Genomic DNA, 19928 nt, shown 5'->3' on the forward strand with positions numbered 1-19928 from the left:
CCCTAAATAATTGCACACATCCGCGGTGTCAAAGGGCAGTCGTTGCATTTATTCCCTCCCTCCCCTCGCTCCACTGAGTCATTACTCAGAGCGATGCAATATCTCCAAGCGTGCATACCTTGCCATCCACCCAGGGCATTGTGGGTGGTTAATTAACGAGCCTGTTCAGGAGTCTCACTTGCTAAGCAGAATCGAGGGTGAAGGTAGCGAACACGCGCGAGTGCACACACACACTCCCCCCCCCCCCCCCCTTGTCTTGAGTTTCTGTTCACCGCTTGCTCTCTAAATGTTTTTGGTTTCTTCTCCTCAATCCCTCAGGACCAGCTGGTGAAGGAGGATAATATTGATGCTGTGGGGAAGAAGCTTCAGGAATACCACAATCAGTACCAGGAGAAGAGCAAAGAGTATGACAGACTGTACGAAGAATACACTAAGACATCACAGGTACGCATGCCTTTAAGTTTTGCGATTTTAAAAAAAAAAGAAAGAAAAAAAAGGGGGGGAGGGGGTGTAAAAAACAAAAAAGGTGCACGTTTCCCGTCCGCTCGCTCACCACCTCTTCTCGTTTCCCCTCAGGAGATCCAGATGAAGCGGACGGCCATCGAAGCCTTCAACGAGACCATCAAGATCTTCGAGGAGCAGTGCCACACGCAGGAGCGCTACAGCAAGGACTACATCGAGCGCTTCCGCCGCGAGGGCAACGACAAGGAGATCGAGCGGATCATGATGAACTACGAGAAGCTCAAGTCTCGGCTCGGAGAGATTCACGACAGCAAGGTGCGGCTGGAGCAGGACCTGAAGACTCAAGCCATGGACAACCGGGAGACCGACAAGAAGATGAACAGCCTGAAGCCCGACCTCATACAGCTCCGCAAGATCAGGGACCAGTATCTTGTGTAAGTGCAGAAGACATGGATGGTTATTATTACAGCACCTCGTGGCCCAGCTTAGTAAACAATAATATATTGATAAACCACGGCCCTGGTGGAAAAAGCATCTCAGGTTATTTTGGTTTTGATGTTATCTGACAAAAGGAGTGCTTCATTTAATATAGTAGTTTGGTTGGGGTTGAACTTGTGATTAGCTCATTAAAGTAAAGCGTGGCTATCTGAAAGGGAACATTTTGGAGTGCTTACAACAACGGCTGAACAGGAAACACAAATTATTTGTCCGTGTCTACACACGACCGATTTTCAGTTATAATTTGCAATTACACCACGCCATCACCCAGACCACATTTTAGTACAGAGGAACAACTGACACGCTGTTTGATTAGAAACTTGTTTCCTCCTCACTGAAGGTCTGGTTCACCAGGAGATTTTCTGCTTTATTTCAAGGAGCGAGTCCAACTGCGTTTAGACAGAGCCGGCCTCCTTCTGTGAAAACATTTGTCGGAAGCTCGCTAATTAAATTTCTGTTCATGCTCATGTTTGCTCAGTCTCGTCATTAACAGTGTTGTAACTGAAAGAACCTTTTAAACCAAATCATATTGGTAGTAACGTCTCTCTCTCTCTCTCTCTCTCTCTCCTCCCTCTCTCTAGCTGGCTCAATCACAAAGGAGTTCGTCAAAAACGAATTAACGACTGGCTCGGAATCAAGAACGAAAACACTGACGAGTGAGTCTCCGCTACGAGTTTTTCCTCCCTGCCCTGTACTGTTCACTTTCTGCAAATATCGAGTGAAGTGCGCCTTGTTCACCGTATCCGTCTCGCTGTTTGTGTGGGTGCAGAGGCTACTTTGTGAGCGAGGAGGATGAGAACCTGCCTCACTACGACGAGAAGAGCTGGTTCGTCGGGGACCTGAACAGGACGCAGTCGGAGGAGCTGCTCACCGGGAAGCCAGACGGAGCGTTTCTCATCCGAGAGAGCAGCAAAAAGGGCTGCTACGCCTGCTCCGTAAAGTGAGTACACACAGGACACAAGTGGCCTGCGACGGAAATTTAGTAAACTCGTTCTACTACATCTGGGGTGCAGAGGTGCACGCGACAGGATTCAGATGTTTGTTCATTTCTTGTCGACCTTCAGGAAACGTGTGTCAATTTATTCAATTTTTTCAATTGTTGGATCGCAGAGCTGTGCCCTTTTTTAACCGCGATAGCGGTGTCTTCCTACAAAATGATGAGGAAAATGGGGTTTCGGGAAGTTATCTGAAAATGCGGGACCCATTTTGGAACCCATTCAGGAGCCCATCGGGGTGACAGTGGAGTAGAGCAGGGTCGTCTTGGGCAAGACACTTAACCCCAAATTGCTCCCACAGGCTGTTCCCGCCGCGAGTGTGAATAGAATCTGATTGAATGATTAGATGGGCAGGTGGCACTTTGCATGGTAGCCCCCGCCATCAGTGCATGAATGGGTTAATGATGGCGTGAAGTGTTTGAGTGGTCGGAGGACGAGAAAAGTGCCATGTAAGTCCATTTAACATTTAAAGCTGGCTTTTAGAGTGGAAAGGAAGCAGCACCAAGTAAAGCTGATTTACAGAAACAAAACTCTAATCAACAGTTACATGTTGCCGTATTTTTGCTTTTGCTCCTCGATGTAAAAATAGTTTTCGTGAACTTCAACTGACTCCAGCTGACTGCCTCTCCTCCACATCGTTCTAATACAGCGCCAAACGCCCTAAAGCACTTTCTTTATTTTAAAGAAATGCTTGCGGGGTGATCCCAAGTGTTTGTTTTTTTGTCTAGCCAGCTTGACTGAACCGGTCTTCTCTGTGTCCTCAGTGTCGAAGGTGAGGTGAAGCACTGCGTGATCTACAGCACACCGCGTGGTTTCGGCTTCGCGGAACCATACAACCTGTACAGCAGCCTGAAGGACCTGGTGCTCCACTACCACCAGACCTCGCTGGTGCAGCACAACGACTCGCTCAACGTGCGCCTCGCATACCCCGTCTACGCACAGATGCCCTCCGGACGCAGATGAACCCCACTCGGCCACACCCCCCACATAGACAACAAACCAACCCCCTTCTTGGGGAATGGAGCTCGGGGCGATGGCGGGGAAGGGGGAGATTGGTTGAAATACAAAGCAACCCCAACACCAGACCCGATAAAGATAGAAACAAATTAAACACTAGCTGCAACACACGTCAGCCACCTTGGAGTTATATATTTTTACAAGAACTATTTCGGAGGGCATTCTTTCTAAAGACTGCTTGATTTGCACAAGAAAGTTCTAAATGTTTGTGAATGTGAAAAAAAAAATGAAAAAAAAAAAGTGACTGAAGGAAGGAGGGAAGGAAACGGAGTAGGACACTTCAGAGTTTCAGATTGACCCCGCTGCTACCTAAACTCCAGCTCAGACTTTTTACGGGAAACTCAAACAAAACAAAACACACGAAAGACGACGAAGACGACTACAAAACATTCCCAAATGTTTCTTTTTCCGTTCTCTTTAGTTTGCACCTCAGATGATTATACTACGAAACATTATATTTTTTGCTTGTTTCTGGAGTAGTTTCAGATGTTTTCTTTTGTTTCTCGTAACTTTGTTTGTGGTACATGCAAAAGGAGATGATGTCAAGTGTCTGTCCTGTCCCTCTCCGTACGAAAAAGCAAAAATAATGTAGCATAACGAGACAACGGACACTAATTTTATGAAGTGTTCCTCCATGTAGACTGCTGCTGAAGGGTTTAGTGGGAGGGTGGGGCACAGGTGACACAAAACGGTTTTGTAGTCTAAAAAGGAGGACAAAAGGCTTGCTTTTATACTAACTGTAGAGGGGGTTTTGTATTATTTTTGCTTTGCTGGAACACATTTTCTTTTGCCAATGTCACAGATCGGAACCAGAGACCAAAGTTGGTGTGAGGGGAGAGGGGGAGGGCAAAGAGCCAGCTAGTGTGTTTTTCTTTCTTTTTTTTTGTGAATGAAGAAAAGAGCGAAGAAAAGGAAATGAATGGTGTGTTTGAAGACCACACATAAAACCGAGTTTTGGGCCACGTGCTTGCGCACCAAATAGCCTTTTTGGAAAACCAAATGGTACGTAAACAGAAACGCCAAGACCTTCTGTAAATACAGATGGTGGAGTATGAAGCACTTAAACGAGTGCCATATGTGGCCTCGGCACTCTGTACTTTGCTCTGCGAGGCTTTCCACCAATGTAGGTTAAAAAGTCAAAATGATTGGTGAGCCAGTAATTAATTAATATATGCAAGCTTCCTGGTTGAGGAGTTGTTGCCATTTTTCTCACCTGAAATTCTAAACCAGCGAGTAATTATGGTAATCCCGTTTTAGCATTGCTCATGACGGACGCAGTACCAGCTGCATTCAGCTCCGTGACGTCGTCGGCATAGATCGCCGATCTAAGCTACTTTTTTTTCCATTTGCCAGAACGTGTCCCGATGACACTTTTCCGGGTTCGGCGGTTTGCATCAAACCGGTTTAAGTTTCTATGCCGGCAAAACCGGAAATTGGGCTCCTGACTCTTCATGGGAGCTCTGTGTGGCCAAATCACGGCTTAACATACCGAGTGCAGAGGTCACAAATGGTGCTACACTTAAACCAGACAAAAAAAGAAGAAGAAGAAGACAAAAGGTAACAAACGGTCAGATTCACCAAAATCATCCTCTTAAAAGCTTGAAGGAGAACCAGTCTGACCAGGGAACCTGAAACCCATTTTATGTGTGGTTTAAAGAAAATTCAAAAAGACGAGTGAAAGAAACATGAAGATAATGACTGTGGGTTGAAAAACTGGGACTGTTTGTGTTTTTGTTTGAAACCTTCAGAAATAATAAGCTTTGATAAAAATGAAAAAAAGAAGAAAGAAATGACAAAATGTGTAACAGAAAGCAGGTAAACGGAGGCGATGCAGCTGAAGACGCAAGCTCGAGAAGAAAATACTGAAAACTTGAATGAACGTGCAATCTAGCGTTTCATTAACGTAGTCCAGCGGCCACTGAGGGCCGACCGATAATCACAGTGCACAGGAAGCGTTTAGAGTCAACTTCAGTTTGTTTGTCCGATGCTTCGTCTCCTCTTTTATTTTGTTACAGTTTTCTTTTTTTCTTTCTTTTGAAACTCAGAACTTCTTACCGGTGCTTGACTTTATAACCAGTGGAAGCATTTTATGTCAAAGACGCACACACACACACACACACACACATAGAAAAAAACGCATCACACAATAAAAAAATGTCTTCAAAAATTGAAGAGAAAAAAAAACGACAAAAATTGCATTCTATTCTTCCTTGAAATTTGACATTCTGTATTGCTGATTGGCTGTTATTGTGATAAGATGATGCTCACTCATTGGCTGTTCCTTTTTTTTTTTTTTTTTTTTGGAGAGACATCTGAGGCCATGAAACGGGGTCAGCATTGCGGGCGTCCCGCCAGCGCCCGTCTCACAATCTGCAGCTATTTAAAGGATGGAAAGCGAAGGTTAGCAGAGCTGGTGATATCGTGACCTTGTTGGTGGCAAACAAAGGCAGCTGTCCTCAAGTCACTCCACCTACTCAAACCCATTTACACAACTTCACTTTTATGTTTCTATTACTGGATAACATTTAAGGGCCTCTACCAAAAAAAAAAAACGCTGGTTACAAAGTCAGACAAAGTTTTCTCACAGTACGCTAAGCCAGCATCGGAGTGTATGGGACACACACACACACACACACACACACTCACAGGTATGTCTGAAGGAGTGCATCAGGTTGTAGGAAGAGGGCCATTGTTTGAGAAGCTGCAGAGGAGTCTTTGGGAATGAATGATACAACCTTAGTTGTACCCACCATGCGTTTATCTCAAACCCCGTTTCAATGTCCTCCTCGATACCCTCCAGTGTAGTAACCCCCGACGACAGCGCTGTCATCCCGACACCCCACCCACACCCCACTGAAAGCCAATAATATCGAGCGGCCTCTCCTAAATTTGTTTGGGTGTCCCGATGCCGGCCCAAGAAGCCCCCCCCATCCCACGTGTAACTAGAGCTAACGCAGGTGCGGAGGAAGAAAAGGCTGCGTCCGCGGCGGGACGCAACACTTTATGGCGCATAGGGCGAGACGTTGGCTGTGTCCTACTTCAGGGGGCCGTTGTCGAGTTCACACAAGAAATGGGACTCTTCCTTTTGTGCAAATTTGGACGCGCGAGAAACAGTCGGCAAATATGTCACCCTTCTCCACGCCGCTGTCTGAAGGGACAACGACTCTCGCGCTGGTTTAATATGACCGACTTACTTTTCGGCCAATGGGCTCATTTTTCTTTGTGTCGTCGCACGGACTGTGGGGCTACAGGCGTTAACGAGATGTTTCAGGGAAATCAAACTCCGGTGTTTTTGTCAGAAGTATCATTCCCACTGGTTGGAGGTTTTAGGAGGATTAGCGACACTCAGCAAGCGATGCTCAGGAGGTCCAGGTTTAAGGCTTCCACTGTGCATCCTCGACTCGTCTGCCTCTGGATTGGGACACAGCTTTTTTGGCTATTGGGCTTTGTTCTTTCTCTTTGACTTACAGGGGACAGCAGGGCGGGGTTTGCCGATATAATCTTGAATGTACAAAAAAAAAAAAAAGGATCAGTCCGGGTCCAAAATGCTTTTCTTTCTCTCTTTTTCCTTCCTTCCTAACTTTAAGCACCACGAGTGATGCTTGACCGTCACTGAAACACGAGGCTCCTAACGCTCGAGGTGCTGTTGGAAAAGGCAGTTTTCAATTTGGCAGACATGTAACGTCTCCGTCACAACGTTTCTGGTCATCAACCCTCAGGTGTTTCAAGTTTACCGTAGAAACGATCACACAACAAAACCAGCGATTTACAAAAATAAAATAATACATAAACAAATCAGGGTTTTTTCTGCATTGATACTTCAATCACTCTCAGTCGATTAAGCTAGATCCCCATCGCTTAGACATCACCACCAAATGGATGTTCTAGTCTCGCTCCCCTCCATCACCAACACAGTCTGAAGATTTCATTTAGTTTTTTTCTAACGGGGAACTCAAACAAATCCCAAACTTTATTACTTGAAGTATATTGCATTGCTCACTGTTGAATGTCTTTATATGAAATACATTTATTAAAGGAAAACAAACACATAAAACGAAGAGTTCCCTTTTTGTTTTATGGCGAGCAGGGCCGAGGTTTTTAGAGTTTTATGACAGATGTACAGTATTCGTTACAGGCAAACGTAGAGCTACTTTAGGAGGGAAGGAGGCGCTTTTTTGAAACTTCTCAGAGATATGTTCGGATCTTTTCCTTCACAGAGGGCTTGTCTGAAATTGCACACATTATCATCTACAAAAGATTTGTTTTTAAGATTAACCTGTGATGTCTGTGGTGTGTGCATCGTGAGTCACCTTTACACGGAGATGTCGTATCTATCATATACATCTATATATATCTGTGTATATATAGGTATCTATATAGATGTATATAGATATCTATATATAGCTAAAAGATGTTACATTTTGAAGGGTTGCTTTTAAGTCGTATTGTCGCTGTTTTTTGACTGTTTTCATTTCCCGCCCCAAAACATTAAGACCAAAGATTTCAGTTCTTGTTAATCCTTCAGTTGTTGATCATTGGAAATGGATGTTTCAGTGATGTTTTTATCTCCATTGCCTTGATATTATCACAACTCAGAAGATAAAACCATGTTGTGTGAATGAGTGTCCCGTACAGCTAGCTAGGATTGTTGGTTGATCTGTTCAGTTGTTTTAAAAAGTGTTTAAACCGGTACGTTTGTGACACGTCAGGAAGGGGGCCATCTTTAAAAATCCTTGTTCAATGATGTCCCAATGTGAAATCGATCAGATTTAACGTGTGCCGTTGGTATAAACTGACTTCTTTTGAGGATTTAAAAGAACGCGACCAAAAGTCTCAACTTTCTCTCCCGTGCTCCTTCATATGTGGCCACGGCTGGAGGTGGGATCGGTTTGCCATTTTGAAACTTTTCTATGTCCGTTGTGAACATTCGCCCTGCAGAAATCTCAAGAACAAACATGTATCTCTTACATTTTACAATAATAATTGTTTTATTCTTCTGTGGAACAAAGAACAGCATCCGCAAGTTATTATCCTGCTTGCACAAGATGGTAACTTGTGCGATGAAACATTTGACACTGATTTGATAACAACTTCTTTCTGCATTTGGTGTTTTTTTAATCTCCTCCCAAAGTACCATATTCAAATGAATGTGTATCTTGAAGGCTCCACCCCCCCCCCCTCCTCTTTCGACAACAGCAGCTTTCTGCAGTATTTATAAAACTTATTACATTTTTTTTTTAAATAACTATTTAGTTTTTAATGATTTCAACACTTGCAAATTTGAGGTTTCTGCAGGACTATTTCTCTCTTTTCGCGTCCCACTCCACCACGACATGCAATATTCCCTTTTCTGTCAGCCAGGGGTTCTTGATGGAGGGGCGCATGTTTACCCTCAGGTGCATCCACTCCCACAGGACCAATATTCCCGAATGGGCGGGTTTACTCGTAGTAGTGCTGAGAACAGGCAGGAAGAAGTTAAGGGTTAGTGGAACAAACCAAAATATCTGTTTTGTCAAGTTTACTTTTACTGACTGTTCAGTTGAGTTTTCCAATGTGAAAACTTAAATAACTCCAGGAAACAGGCTTCGGAAACACCTTTCAGAAAATACTAAAAACATTTAGTTTCAAACCAAGGCCTCTGGAACATGAAGGTACACTACGCCGTCTGTTACCTTGTTCCTGAGTGTTTATACTCACTACCCGAGGACTGTTAAACAATAGCAACTGTCTGTTGTTCCTCTACTACCGTTACACTACTTTCCGTTACTACAAATACTACTACTACTCGCCCTTAAGCAGTTCTGCAAAGTTTTATTTGCAGCAGGTTTGAATATGTTTGTGATTCTCGGCGAGGGAGTCATGTTGTGTTCTTACCACTGCTTATCTGATCACAGTACCCAGCACAGCTTCGAGGAGTAACAACTTCTTTATATATATATACAACTTATATATATGAAAAATAAAAGACTTTTCAAATAAACTAACTTAAAAAAAAAAAGATTTTTAAAAAGTGTATATGCCCCCCACCCCACCCCCACTTACCCTTTTTTGACATACGTACAGATCCAGCATGCATATTTGGTACTCTTGACTGTTGTTTTTTGTGTATAAAAGAAAAATGGTAAAAAAGATGTCTTTGAAAAAACAACTGTTATTTGTCTGTTTATGGTGTATTCCGATCTGAATTTGATATAGCAATTTTAACATCACTGCTTACAGCTGAAACAAGTTCCTGTTCTTTCTGTGTCAGTTGTATAATGCCATAACAACGTAATGCTGAGAGAGAGGACCCTTGATACAGGCCTGTTTTTTTTTAAGAACATTGGGCTTGGAATATTTTTGTCCTCATCAATAAACGTTTTCCAGATGTCACAGATGTTCTGTAAACTGTAGTTCATGTCTTATTTCAACAATGGGAGCAGATGTACTAAACTGTGGTGGAGGACGCTCTTCGGGTGCAGCAGGCACCATCGCAGAAGACCTTTGCGACACTGATTTAGCGAAAGATTTTTTTTTTGTTTTAACTATTCGTATGATCACCAACTCAAAGGTTAAGTGTCAAGGCAGTTTGCACACAGTTTGGCACACATTTATTTGTAGAGTTCCCAGAATTTGATCTTGACACAAACCTACATTTAAAATGACCTTCATTTGATATTCTTGAACATTGCTGTGAACAAGCCCGACCGTAAAACAACTTAAGATGTAAAGGACTAAACTCAGAGACTCGTGGCGATGCTTTCCTCCCGTACATCTGTTTGATGGACTGTAATCGGGCTCTTTCTCAGTGTTACCTGCTGCCATACCTGCTAACGGCTTCTCTTGGTATCAATGGTTTTTGCCAATCACAGTTCACTTTACTTTCTCGTATTGGTTGCAAACGTTTGTTGGTTGTAGATTCTACATTTGTTTATGAGCTGAACTAATGTGCGTTTATCGGTGGAGCTCCACCATTTTCAGTTCTCTCGCAGAATAAAGACAATATTTTGTTCAAATACAAACATTTGAGGATCTTTATTTTATTTTAGTTGGCGATGTACAACTAAGAACAGATTTGGGTACTTGGGATCAGATCTTTTTTTTAAATAACTATACGATTACTTAAATCAACAGGATTGGCATAAAAAATATTTTTGACATTATACTATGACTTTAACAAACTATCTCCTGGCTGTTGTATACATTTCTGACATGCAGTGACTTTTTTTAAAACTTCTTAATTTACTAGAGAATACCATTTTTTGACCTTGTATTTACTTACTATATGATGAATTATAAGTTTTCACAATATGACTAATTACTTTTCAACAAACGATACATTGTTTGTTAAAAAAAATGTTGACATCGATTACATTTAACATGGCCAAAACTACATAAAACGGCAAGAAGAAGCCAGAAAATAGATGACTACCCTGTCATTCCTGGCATAAACTTTATATTTGTTATGACATATGTCATCTATTATGGCATACTATACTTATTCAACAGTAATATTATACAGCTCATCCCTGTTTACTTTTTTTTTTCATTATTCACCATTACGTTACATGTTTAGTTGCTTTACATTTTTGGGGATTTATCCAGGGATGGCTTCCTGTTGATATTTCAACCAATTTACTACATTTGCATTGATGATCATTCTGCAGCCAGCCTCTATTTTGCTGTCTTCGTTGAAGCTGAGCTCAACAACTACATGCACACAAACAATCAAGCACACTTGCACGAAGCGAACTGAGCCCAATGAAACATTTTTGAGTGAAAAGCCAAAACATGATCAATGCATCTGTTCAACAAGCACGCACGCGTAAACAAAAGCGAAACCTAATGCTCTCGGTTTTATCCTAAGTTCACCGTCGGACACGTTCTACTTGTTTTACAAACAAGCTCAAATAAAAGCTGTCAATCTGTAGTCTTACAATTTAGTTTAGTTTGATCTTTTTCTGCTGTCTGGGAAAAGCAGCCCTCCTGCAGTGCAGGCAGTGAATCAGCAGAGGGAGGGATGACTGACACATGGCAAATGTGAACTCACCTCAGAACTGCCATTTATTTTATGGTCAGAAATAAAAATCAAATCGTGTTGTGAATGTATGTGTCTCTGCATTTCTCTGTGTTTTTAACACAATTATTTAGTCCTGAAAAATAACAGAGTATTGATTAAAGTACCTCCTAATTGTAATACAATCCTAAAGATACCTATGCTTGCCTGAAAGCCAATGCAGTCCGCCGTCAAGCTTGGAACGGTCGGGCTGAGCTGAGGGTATGGTGCCATTACACGTCCCACACTGCTGCTTTAAGGTGTGCAGATCAGAGGTATAGTGGTGTGTGTGTGTGTGTGTGTGTGTGTACTGTAGTTCCATTAGTTGTTGGTGGTTTGCTGAACACACCATTCAAAGCAATACAAGAGAGCCACAGAGTTTTGAGCAAGAATGAGTCATGCCAACCACGATAGGTCTTTTTAAATGCAACTGGCCACCCAAAATATTATTTTAATATTAATTTGCCTCAACAGAATGTGAGATAAGCCGTGGACAGACACAGTGATGCACACTCACTAACTCATTAACAAACTACCGCAAAAGTCGGGTGAGAAGTTGCTCTTACTTTCGGTGGGTGTCCCGCTATAGAAAGCTAGCACTGCTGCGAGTGCTGCTGCTAGCGCTAACTAGCTACAGCGGGGAGCTAGCGGGGAGCTAGCGGGGAGCTAGCGGGGACACCCACTGAAGGTAATAGCGGCTTGTAACCCGACTTTTACATTTGAAGATACCGTACAGCACTTCTACTTTGTTGTCCTGTTACTTTTACAGTTAAAATATCTTAATCCCTGTGTTAACACTGATTATTTGTTGCTGCACTTCAGCATGTTTACTTGGAGTAGAACACATGTGCTGCCCTTCTTATCAATGTAAAGACAGAAATAGACATAATGTGGCTATAGAAAGTAAAATGATCTTGTTAGTTTATCAGGCTTTGATAACTTGATAACCATATTAACACTGTTTCATGTTCTTGTTTTATACACTTCCTAGTCCTCTCAAAGCACCATCCACTAAGGCTTTTTACCCTTTTATTGATACCATTGTTGTAAAGACAGTATTTGTATGTTTCTCATTCCCCATCAATTATTGGAAGATGTAACAAACTTTACTTTGTCAACATAGGTTGAATGGAATAAAGTCCTTTAACGTGTGCTTGTGTATGTTTTAGTGAACCCGTTGGGTGAAATCAATAGTGTGAGAGCCTGAGTGATTCCTCTATAAATGATTCCTGCCTGCTGCATTAATCCCGGCTCTGCAGCCTTGAGAGTGGCCCTTGCTGCCAGCCCTCACTTATTAAAAGACTATTTCTCTCAGCAAGAATCCACATCATTATTCCGCTCTATATAAAGCTTAAATCCGATTCTTTATTTTGAAAATGGAGGCCATGGCCCCTCTGTAGACGAGCAATACACAAACCTTGAAACACAAACCCTCGGGGAGCTAACTCTTAAAAGTGCGGACTGGTATTTGATCTCCTCTCCTTCTTCTTCCACTCTCGCACTTTGAATTACAAATTCCATTCAATTAATTTTACATTTCTGCCCCATTTCCCTATTCTTGGGCGTGTTAATTAAAAGCAGCGAGCGAGATTCAGAGCGGCTGTAATTAGATCTCGGCGAGACATTAAACAGAGCAGCGCGCCATGAATCACTGCGCTTTAGCGCTTCATTTTCTTCTTTTTCCTCAATGAAAGACATGTGTGACACGTGCCAATCAAATCACAGAAGCACACACACACACATACAATACAGCGTCTCTACTTTAAAAGCACTGAACAACAATACCATTAAAAATACATCTTCTTAAATGGCAGATTTTTATGCTGACTCACACTTCTACATTTCCGATAATGAAAAACACGTACGAATTAGTATTTCAATCATTTTGAAGCAGGTTTACAAGCAAAATATCTGCATGTTGAATTGCCTCTTTCAGAGTGTTATAGTATCATGCATAATATTACATTGTGCATGCAAGCGTTTTAACGCTGTAGAGTAGCTGGTAAGGATGCAGTACTTAATATATTTGTGGGTAGATTAATTTATAACAAGGCATCATGAACTAGTAACCACATAGAGTGTAGATTTGAGAAGTTTGCGTATTTTGGTTTTGAGCGGTGTCTTTTTGTGTTTTTCCATTTGGTTTTCTGAGTTCTTTTCTTGGGCTCTTCTTTAAAACACACCCTTCAACACAAACCTCAACAAATTAAACTTTCTGACACGCTGAATCTCTGTGACCTCAGTCTGAAAAACAGACAACATGACAACAAAAGGTTGTGGACTTGTCAGTACTGTCTATACATTTGAAAACTAGGTAGAGGATTCAGAGTTCTGGCTTCAGTCTACTCTGACACTTGAATTATTCCAGACTGAAACTCAAAAATACACCAAGCCCCTTGTGAGCTAGACTTGGTGGAGGCCTATACAGACATGCGTGTAGAAGTGTGTGTAAGACAATAGTGTAGAGAGCCCGTTCTGGTCTGAACGGGTTCAGAATCAGTTTAAGACGGGGGTTGCTGATGGGGTAATGGCGGTAATGGCTCCACGGTTTGGTGGGGACCTCGAAAAACACGGCACACACTTTCTAATGAGCATTTTCAGAGGCAGGCATCAGAGTCATGCTTTGTACTGAGCTCTTTCTAATGAGCAGGCAGACTGGCATCCAGTGGGAATACGTGCTCCCATCATCTCCTCTTAAGGGGAAAAGCTGGAGGATTTAATGTTTTTAAGGATGGAATTCAAATGAAAAAGTGTATCTTCCGTCTCGTTGGATGTTGAAAACATGTTGCCACTCTCATCATATATCCAGGAAGAAAGGATGCACCGATGAGCCTGTAGCACGAACACAGATTTAAAATGCACATAGGATGGAGTTGTTCAATTACTGGGGACAGAATATGCGTGCCTGAAGAAATGGAGCATCATCTCTGGCAGCTTCATTTTTGTTCAGATTTGTGATACAATTTGGGGAAAATAACACACTATAACTCCACACAGGGCAGCCTAGTAGCAACAACACAAAACAACAGTGAAAGAAAGGAAGCCATTTCAGAAGCTAAAATGAATCGAGAAATTCTTGGCGCCTCACAAAGTAGTTTGATGTATAATTCGCAGCTTCTCCAACAGCATGGAAGCTGCAATCTGTACTAACCACCAATTTAACCCAATGAGTTAAATGGACAATTGAAATACATATTTCTTTAAGGATTGGTTACCATATTTTGTCTGCATGAAAAAAACATCAGTCTGAACATTAAATACAAACTTGTGTTCTCCAAACGCATGTTGCATGAGACTACAAAGCCAACACACAAGAATGGAGAAATAATTAAGGTTTAGGGAAGCTTTTTTTTTCTTTAGGCAAACTGTAGTAGATATTCTCCACCATGTACTAATTAATCTGCTGAAACTAAACATTCAGATCACGTTTCCACGCAGAATTAAAGCAATCATATGATAAACATGGATATATTGGATATCTGGAATCATAAGGACATTAGCAGAGAGTAGCTTCAAGCCTCAAGTACAAAATAATAATCAACTTGTTCTGTTAACATGATATACTGAGAAATAGTTGTACAGGAAGCCAACAGGGAGAGCAGGGACTAACAAAGCTGCAGTGTGAGTGCAAACAGGGACAGTGTCAACACAGATGCAGCATTGTATCCAGTCAGGGATTCTGAGTTCATAAATGCATACGGCATCAACAAATAGCCCGGGGACTGTTATTTATGACTTAAACATTTAGAGCGCTTTGTCATAGTGCAAAGAAGGCAAAGACTGTTATTTGAAGTCTACCCTTCAGCTAGTCGACATAACAAATATAAAGGATCAACCGCATGTTATTTAAGTGGAACAAAGCGGCAGCTCTCCCCTTGAGGCCCTGCAGAGCAAAACTGCACCATCAGAGTCAACAGGCATGAGGAATATGAAGTCTTCTCCACCTGACTCACTGCTCTGGATGGAAGGGCGCCGTCATGGCCGGCTGCTCAGTCCCCCATTAGCCATCACCATCTTTCCTCTGCGCTCTGCTGTGACACCGCCAACACATTTTAAACACTTAATAGCACTTACTTGACCCGTGGAATAAGCGTTCCCTGTCGTGTATTCAACTGGGTAATGACAGGAAAATGTGTAGAAACAAAAGGACAAAGTTCTACTAAAGTTCTCCTTCGTTCACAACATAAACTGAAGCGTTATGTGGAAAGATTATAGAGCGCCGATCATATCTTCGGCTGCTTTTACAAGCTTAATATATTAAAACAACACAGACGGACTGGACCCCATGTTTTTGTTGTCAATGCAAACTCAACACCTGTTGTTTTAGAATAAAAAATTTCCACAGCCGCTCATTTCCATCAGCAACACAAAGTCTTGCCGTGTTGCTACAGCTCATTTTCATATATTGTTTCAAACTGTTTTATTTGAGGCACTTTAAGTTTGTTTTTGACCGTTGGTAAAGGGGAATGTTGAGTGAGAGCTGGAGAGAGAAGCCGTGTTGAATTTCTTGTATTGGAGCGCAGAAAGCAAAGCTTTGTGTTGTTGTTATGCAATAGTTGATCCAAGTCTCAGAGTGAGACTTGGTTGGACTCAATAACATTCGGGATTAAGGGCTGAGGTAAAGAACAACGTTTTATTCCTCTGCAGGGCAAACGCTGCTCTTTACTCGTACACCTCGTACAGGTACACAGTTTTACTTACAGGAGCCTAACAGCAACAAAAAGAGAAAGAGAGTAGCAGCTGGAGTGTATGACATGACTTGGTTGTTGTACTGGTGAAAATGTACAAATATAAACTTCATACCAAATCCACCATGATGGTAATTCCACCTTGCTCTCTTGTTTTTCCCCTCAAACTTAATTAGCAACTGACCTACATTCAACTATTTAAGCTTTAACCGTAAATGTGTGGAGCAGTTATTACAAAGTGGCAGAATCAGTTCAGTTAACTACTAAATTAGACCCCAGTAGGAGCGACGCCAACTAATGATAGCGAACATTATCCGATTATTTAAGTCACAGAAGACAGTTTACCATCTTCAACCTTCCAATATAAGATGGCCAAAAGGAGACCAGGAGTCGAACAAAGAGTCAGATAGGTCTGCACACTCCTCCATAACCAAACCATGCATGCGACTCCACACACACACGAAGGCCCGTCGGCCTTTTGTTCAGTGTCTCTGCGCCCTCACAGAAGTTAATTGCCTCGTACGGGCTCATTTTGCATTGATCTTACAGAAACCATGATACACTCAATTAGCATATCAATTAACAGAGCTTCATCGGGGCTTCAGAGGGATCCAGATCCCGTCACATACACTTCATCCGCAGCCTCGCGCAAATGAGATATCGGCATGTATGTTGTTTGACAGGATTAATGACTTTAATCTACAGATCTAGACCGAGACAGGTGGCTGAGAACAAAAGAGCCCCAGCTCAAAGTGTGTGTGAGCAGAGAAAGATATGAAGGCATTAGTTTCCTTCCCCATCTGTGTGCTGAAGATGAAGACGCACTGCAGAGTCAAATCATTTGAGATCTTCATCCAATGTATGGTCGTGTTCGAGCACTTCATTTTTTTTTTCATCACATCTATAATGTCTTATTTCGGATTTTAGAGGATTTCTTGTTTTATTTTTTTCCCTATTCTTACGCACATCAAAAGGGAAGTTACAGCAGCAGCAGCTTATAAAGAGCCCTAAAAAAAAAAACATCCTTCATGTAATCCTGAACAAAGGGGGAAAAAACCTCTCAAACCTCTTGAGCATCAATGTCTAAAAAAATGTCTTAGTTTGGGTTACTGCTGTTGTATTTCAGTATAATGATCCCTACTGGCCCAAAAGGGCCGAATTCCCCAGACAGGTCGGATTATATAAAAGTATACTTTGACACAAACATCATGTTGACTGCTCTCTCCAGCCGGCTATTGAGCAACCTAAATATGAATGAATGTGCCTCATCTTGGAACACCGTATTCCGGTTTGTTGAAGCTACCCGTAATGTGTAGCGTAGACTGAAGAAGCGGATGCCAGAGTGACGTCAATCACAGGCTATCGTCATTTTGGCCGTCACCATCTTGATTATTTACAACCTGAAAACCGAATGCTGAATAAGACATCGACAGGCAATCAAAACTTTCATAACTTGGCCGTTCCGTCACCTTTGCGGTATGAATGTGTGTGTGTGTGTGTGTGTGTGTGTGTGTGTGTGTGTGTCTGTGTGTGCGTATGAGAGGTAAATTGTAAAGTGTGTACTTTTGTTGACTGAACCTGTGTAACTAAAGTTTATTTAGAAAAATGGATATTGACAGGCGTCCCTATATCCCTATAACTCGACCAAAACCGATGCTAGAGGGGTACGTAGTGCGTCATAGTGTCAAGCTTAAGAGCACTGACCAAGCTGCAGTATTTCATGCATGCGTTTTTTTAAGGAGTTGTTACGCTCTCAGTGCTTTTTTTAGCTTTTGCCTTCGAGCTGCATTCGGCCCAACAACCCAATCAGAGGGCCAGGCAGTCTGTCTGTAGCTCGAGAGGTGAAACACAGGTTAAAATCTTGTAATAACGGAAGGCGACCTAGATAAGGGTATCAATATTCTTATCGACTCGGAGCTTCTGTGTCCTGGATTTGGGCAGCCAGAGTTAGAGGACACAGTTAAGAGGGATTTTAAGTAGGACATAAAACCCGAGACTCGGGCCCGATGCCAAGATTTTAGAAATGCTAAAGTCATGAGTTGATTTCCCAAAAGAAGTATTCTTTTTTGTCTTCGAGTGGAGCCCAGTTCTCTGGAAATCCACTACTGCTTAAAAACAAACCTAAACAAGAGGGCTTTATTCCCATGAATCAGACAATTACGAATCAAGATTTACAGCTTTATTTCCACAACATGAGGTCTAAATCTCGTTTCACAGGCCTCTCCACACGGCCACAGATGGAGTTCTGCCGAGTCCTGGTGGAAAGATACTATGACTAAATATACTGGAATTCTGAGCCTTAAAATGTGTTTTATTGTACAATCTAAATCTAAAATCCCCAGGGTTGCTTTAAACCACCAAATTCCCAGAAATACCTAAATAGATTAAAAACATTGAAGGCATGACCTAAGCATCCTCTGAGGTGAACTGTAACTGAAAAAAGTGCAAAAGTGTTGTCTCCTCATAACGTAGTCTTCCATCACTTTTAATAAGATACTATAACCATAGAATATGTTTAGTATGGAACAGCTCCAATGACCCAAGGTAATGTGTTATTTAAATGGCAATAATTAACCTGCTAGCTTTTTCTGTGGCTCTGACTCTGGTGGTCTGACCGTCCCTGTACAACTTGTGGCTATAATGCATCATCATCTTTACCATCATTCATCCAGGAAGACGTGGAAACTAAATGGCCTGTTGATTGACAGCTGCGCCGTGGCGTCGAGAGTTCACATTGTAGACATATAGACACTCCATACTGTGTGTATTCTCTAGCAGAGGCTCGAAAGTGAAGAACAGGCAGAATGCTGAGTCATCAGCTGTAGAGTTGACTTTCAGGGTCACCGCCTGCAGCGGGTTAACTCCCTTAACTCCTATCAGCCTCCCTGTAATGAGCTCCTGCTATTCCCATACACCTCCATCTGCCCCTGCACATCACTCCCAAATAACCACTATTTTCTTTTTTCAATTCTCTTCAATCTTTCCCACACTATCGCATCTTCCCACAGCCTTTCAGGAAAAAGGAGCGATTAAGGGGGGGGCGGGGGTGATTTGGGTATGATCTCGAGGCACAGCAGGCCGGCACAGTGTACAGCAGGGGAATAAATTAGAGGCTGACACAGAATAATAAAGTGATAATGAGTTTGCAGCTGGCCACCATGCCAACCCCGGGCACAGCCCAGCGAATATTCAACACCCTGCTAATAAGTCATGATTAGGATGGAATCAGCAGGCCTGCCACGGAGGGCAGGGGGCCGCCGACAAGGCAGAAGCGAGAGAGAGACCGGAGGGAGCGAGGAGAAAACAATAGAAGAGGTATCACTGTGGTCCAAATGCAGAGCTGCACACTAAGCAGAATAGACCCATACATACAGATATATATTCAGGTATTCAAGACTAGACACATCTATACTCCAGGGAATTATGTAATATGCAGGTACACACACTTTTACACTCTTGCTAAATCACACTTAAAAATCCTGCACTTGTGTGTGTGTGTCCCCGCGTGACTCTGCGTGCATGTTTGTGTGTGTCTGCGTCAGATTCGCATACTGTGCATTTCTGTTGCATGCATAAAATATATATTTGCATTGTATTTGCATACATATATTGTATATGCACATGCGTGTCTGACTACCTAACCAGCAGCCGGAATCTCCATATTGCATACGTCTGAATCATCACCATATGATTTATATCTCTGTATGACTCTATGTGCCCCTTCCATATGTATCAATGCATATTTGTGCAGGCCTGCTGTCTATGTCAATGTAAAAATGCATTAAACAACTTATTGAAAGGATAAAAAAAAAAAAAAAAATTCCCTTGGCCACCTTATCATAGCAAATAAGGTTTAGATTTCTCCGATATTATTCAACTATTTAAAGATTTATTATTTGCTCATATCTATTCATTAGCCGAATGAAAAAACGGTAGTTAGCTTTGGATTTAACAAACTAAAAGTAGTTTAGTTTACAGTATAGTACTGTAGACTAAACCCGCCTGATTTAATATGAAGTGCTGACTGGCTTGTTTACAATGTGTAAGTCAAACAGCTTTGCAGTTGTTGGAAGAAGACTTTTTTTTTCCAGTTTTGACGGCGCTAAGTTAGCAGTTCCCCTTTGTGTCATTTTAATCTCTAACCATGAGGAAGAAAGCTGCCATCGGTCTTCTAACATCAGTTCAATGAGATTCAGTGAAGGCCGTAACTTTCTGCGGCCCATTTGCACGACC

The 19928-nt window shown here is 42.1% G+C and overlaps 1 protein-coding gene across 4 annotated transcripts in view; it reads left to right on the forward strand.

The window, feature by feature from the left end:
- The window catches only part of pik3r3b (phosphoinositide-3-kinase, regulatory subunit 3b (gamma)), a 176852-nt gene extending 165277 nt beyond the window's left edge, over positions 1-11575 (forward strand). For 3 of the 4 annotated variants that reach the window (XM_068589669.1, XM_068589670.1, XM_068589673.1), the window contains 5 exons: positions 319-444; positions 577-896; positions 1542-1616; positions 1730-1900; positions 2720-11574. In XM_068589669.1, coding sequence (XP_068445770.1) covers positions 319-444; positions 577-896; positions 1542-1616; positions 1730-1900; positions 2720-2918 — 891 coding nt within the window. In that variant the 3' untranslated portion in view covers positions 2919-11574. Of the gene's footprint in view, positions 1-318; positions 445-576; positions 897-1541; positions 1617-1729; positions 1901-2719 lie in introns of all 4 variants that reach the window. The other variant, XM_068589672.1, reaches the window with a different exon arrangement.
- The last annotated feature ends 8353 nt before the right edge of the window (positions 11576-19928 follow it).

Source organism: Clinocottus analis, unplaced genomic scaffold, assembly GCF_023055335.1.
Source record: "Clinocottus analis isolate CAN_PGR_092001 unplaced genomic scaffold, fCliAna1.0.p SCAF_23, whole genome shotgun sequence".
Taxonomy (NCBI): Eukaryota; Metazoa; Chordata; class Actinopteri; order Perciformes; family Cottidae; genus Clinocottus; species Clinocottus analis.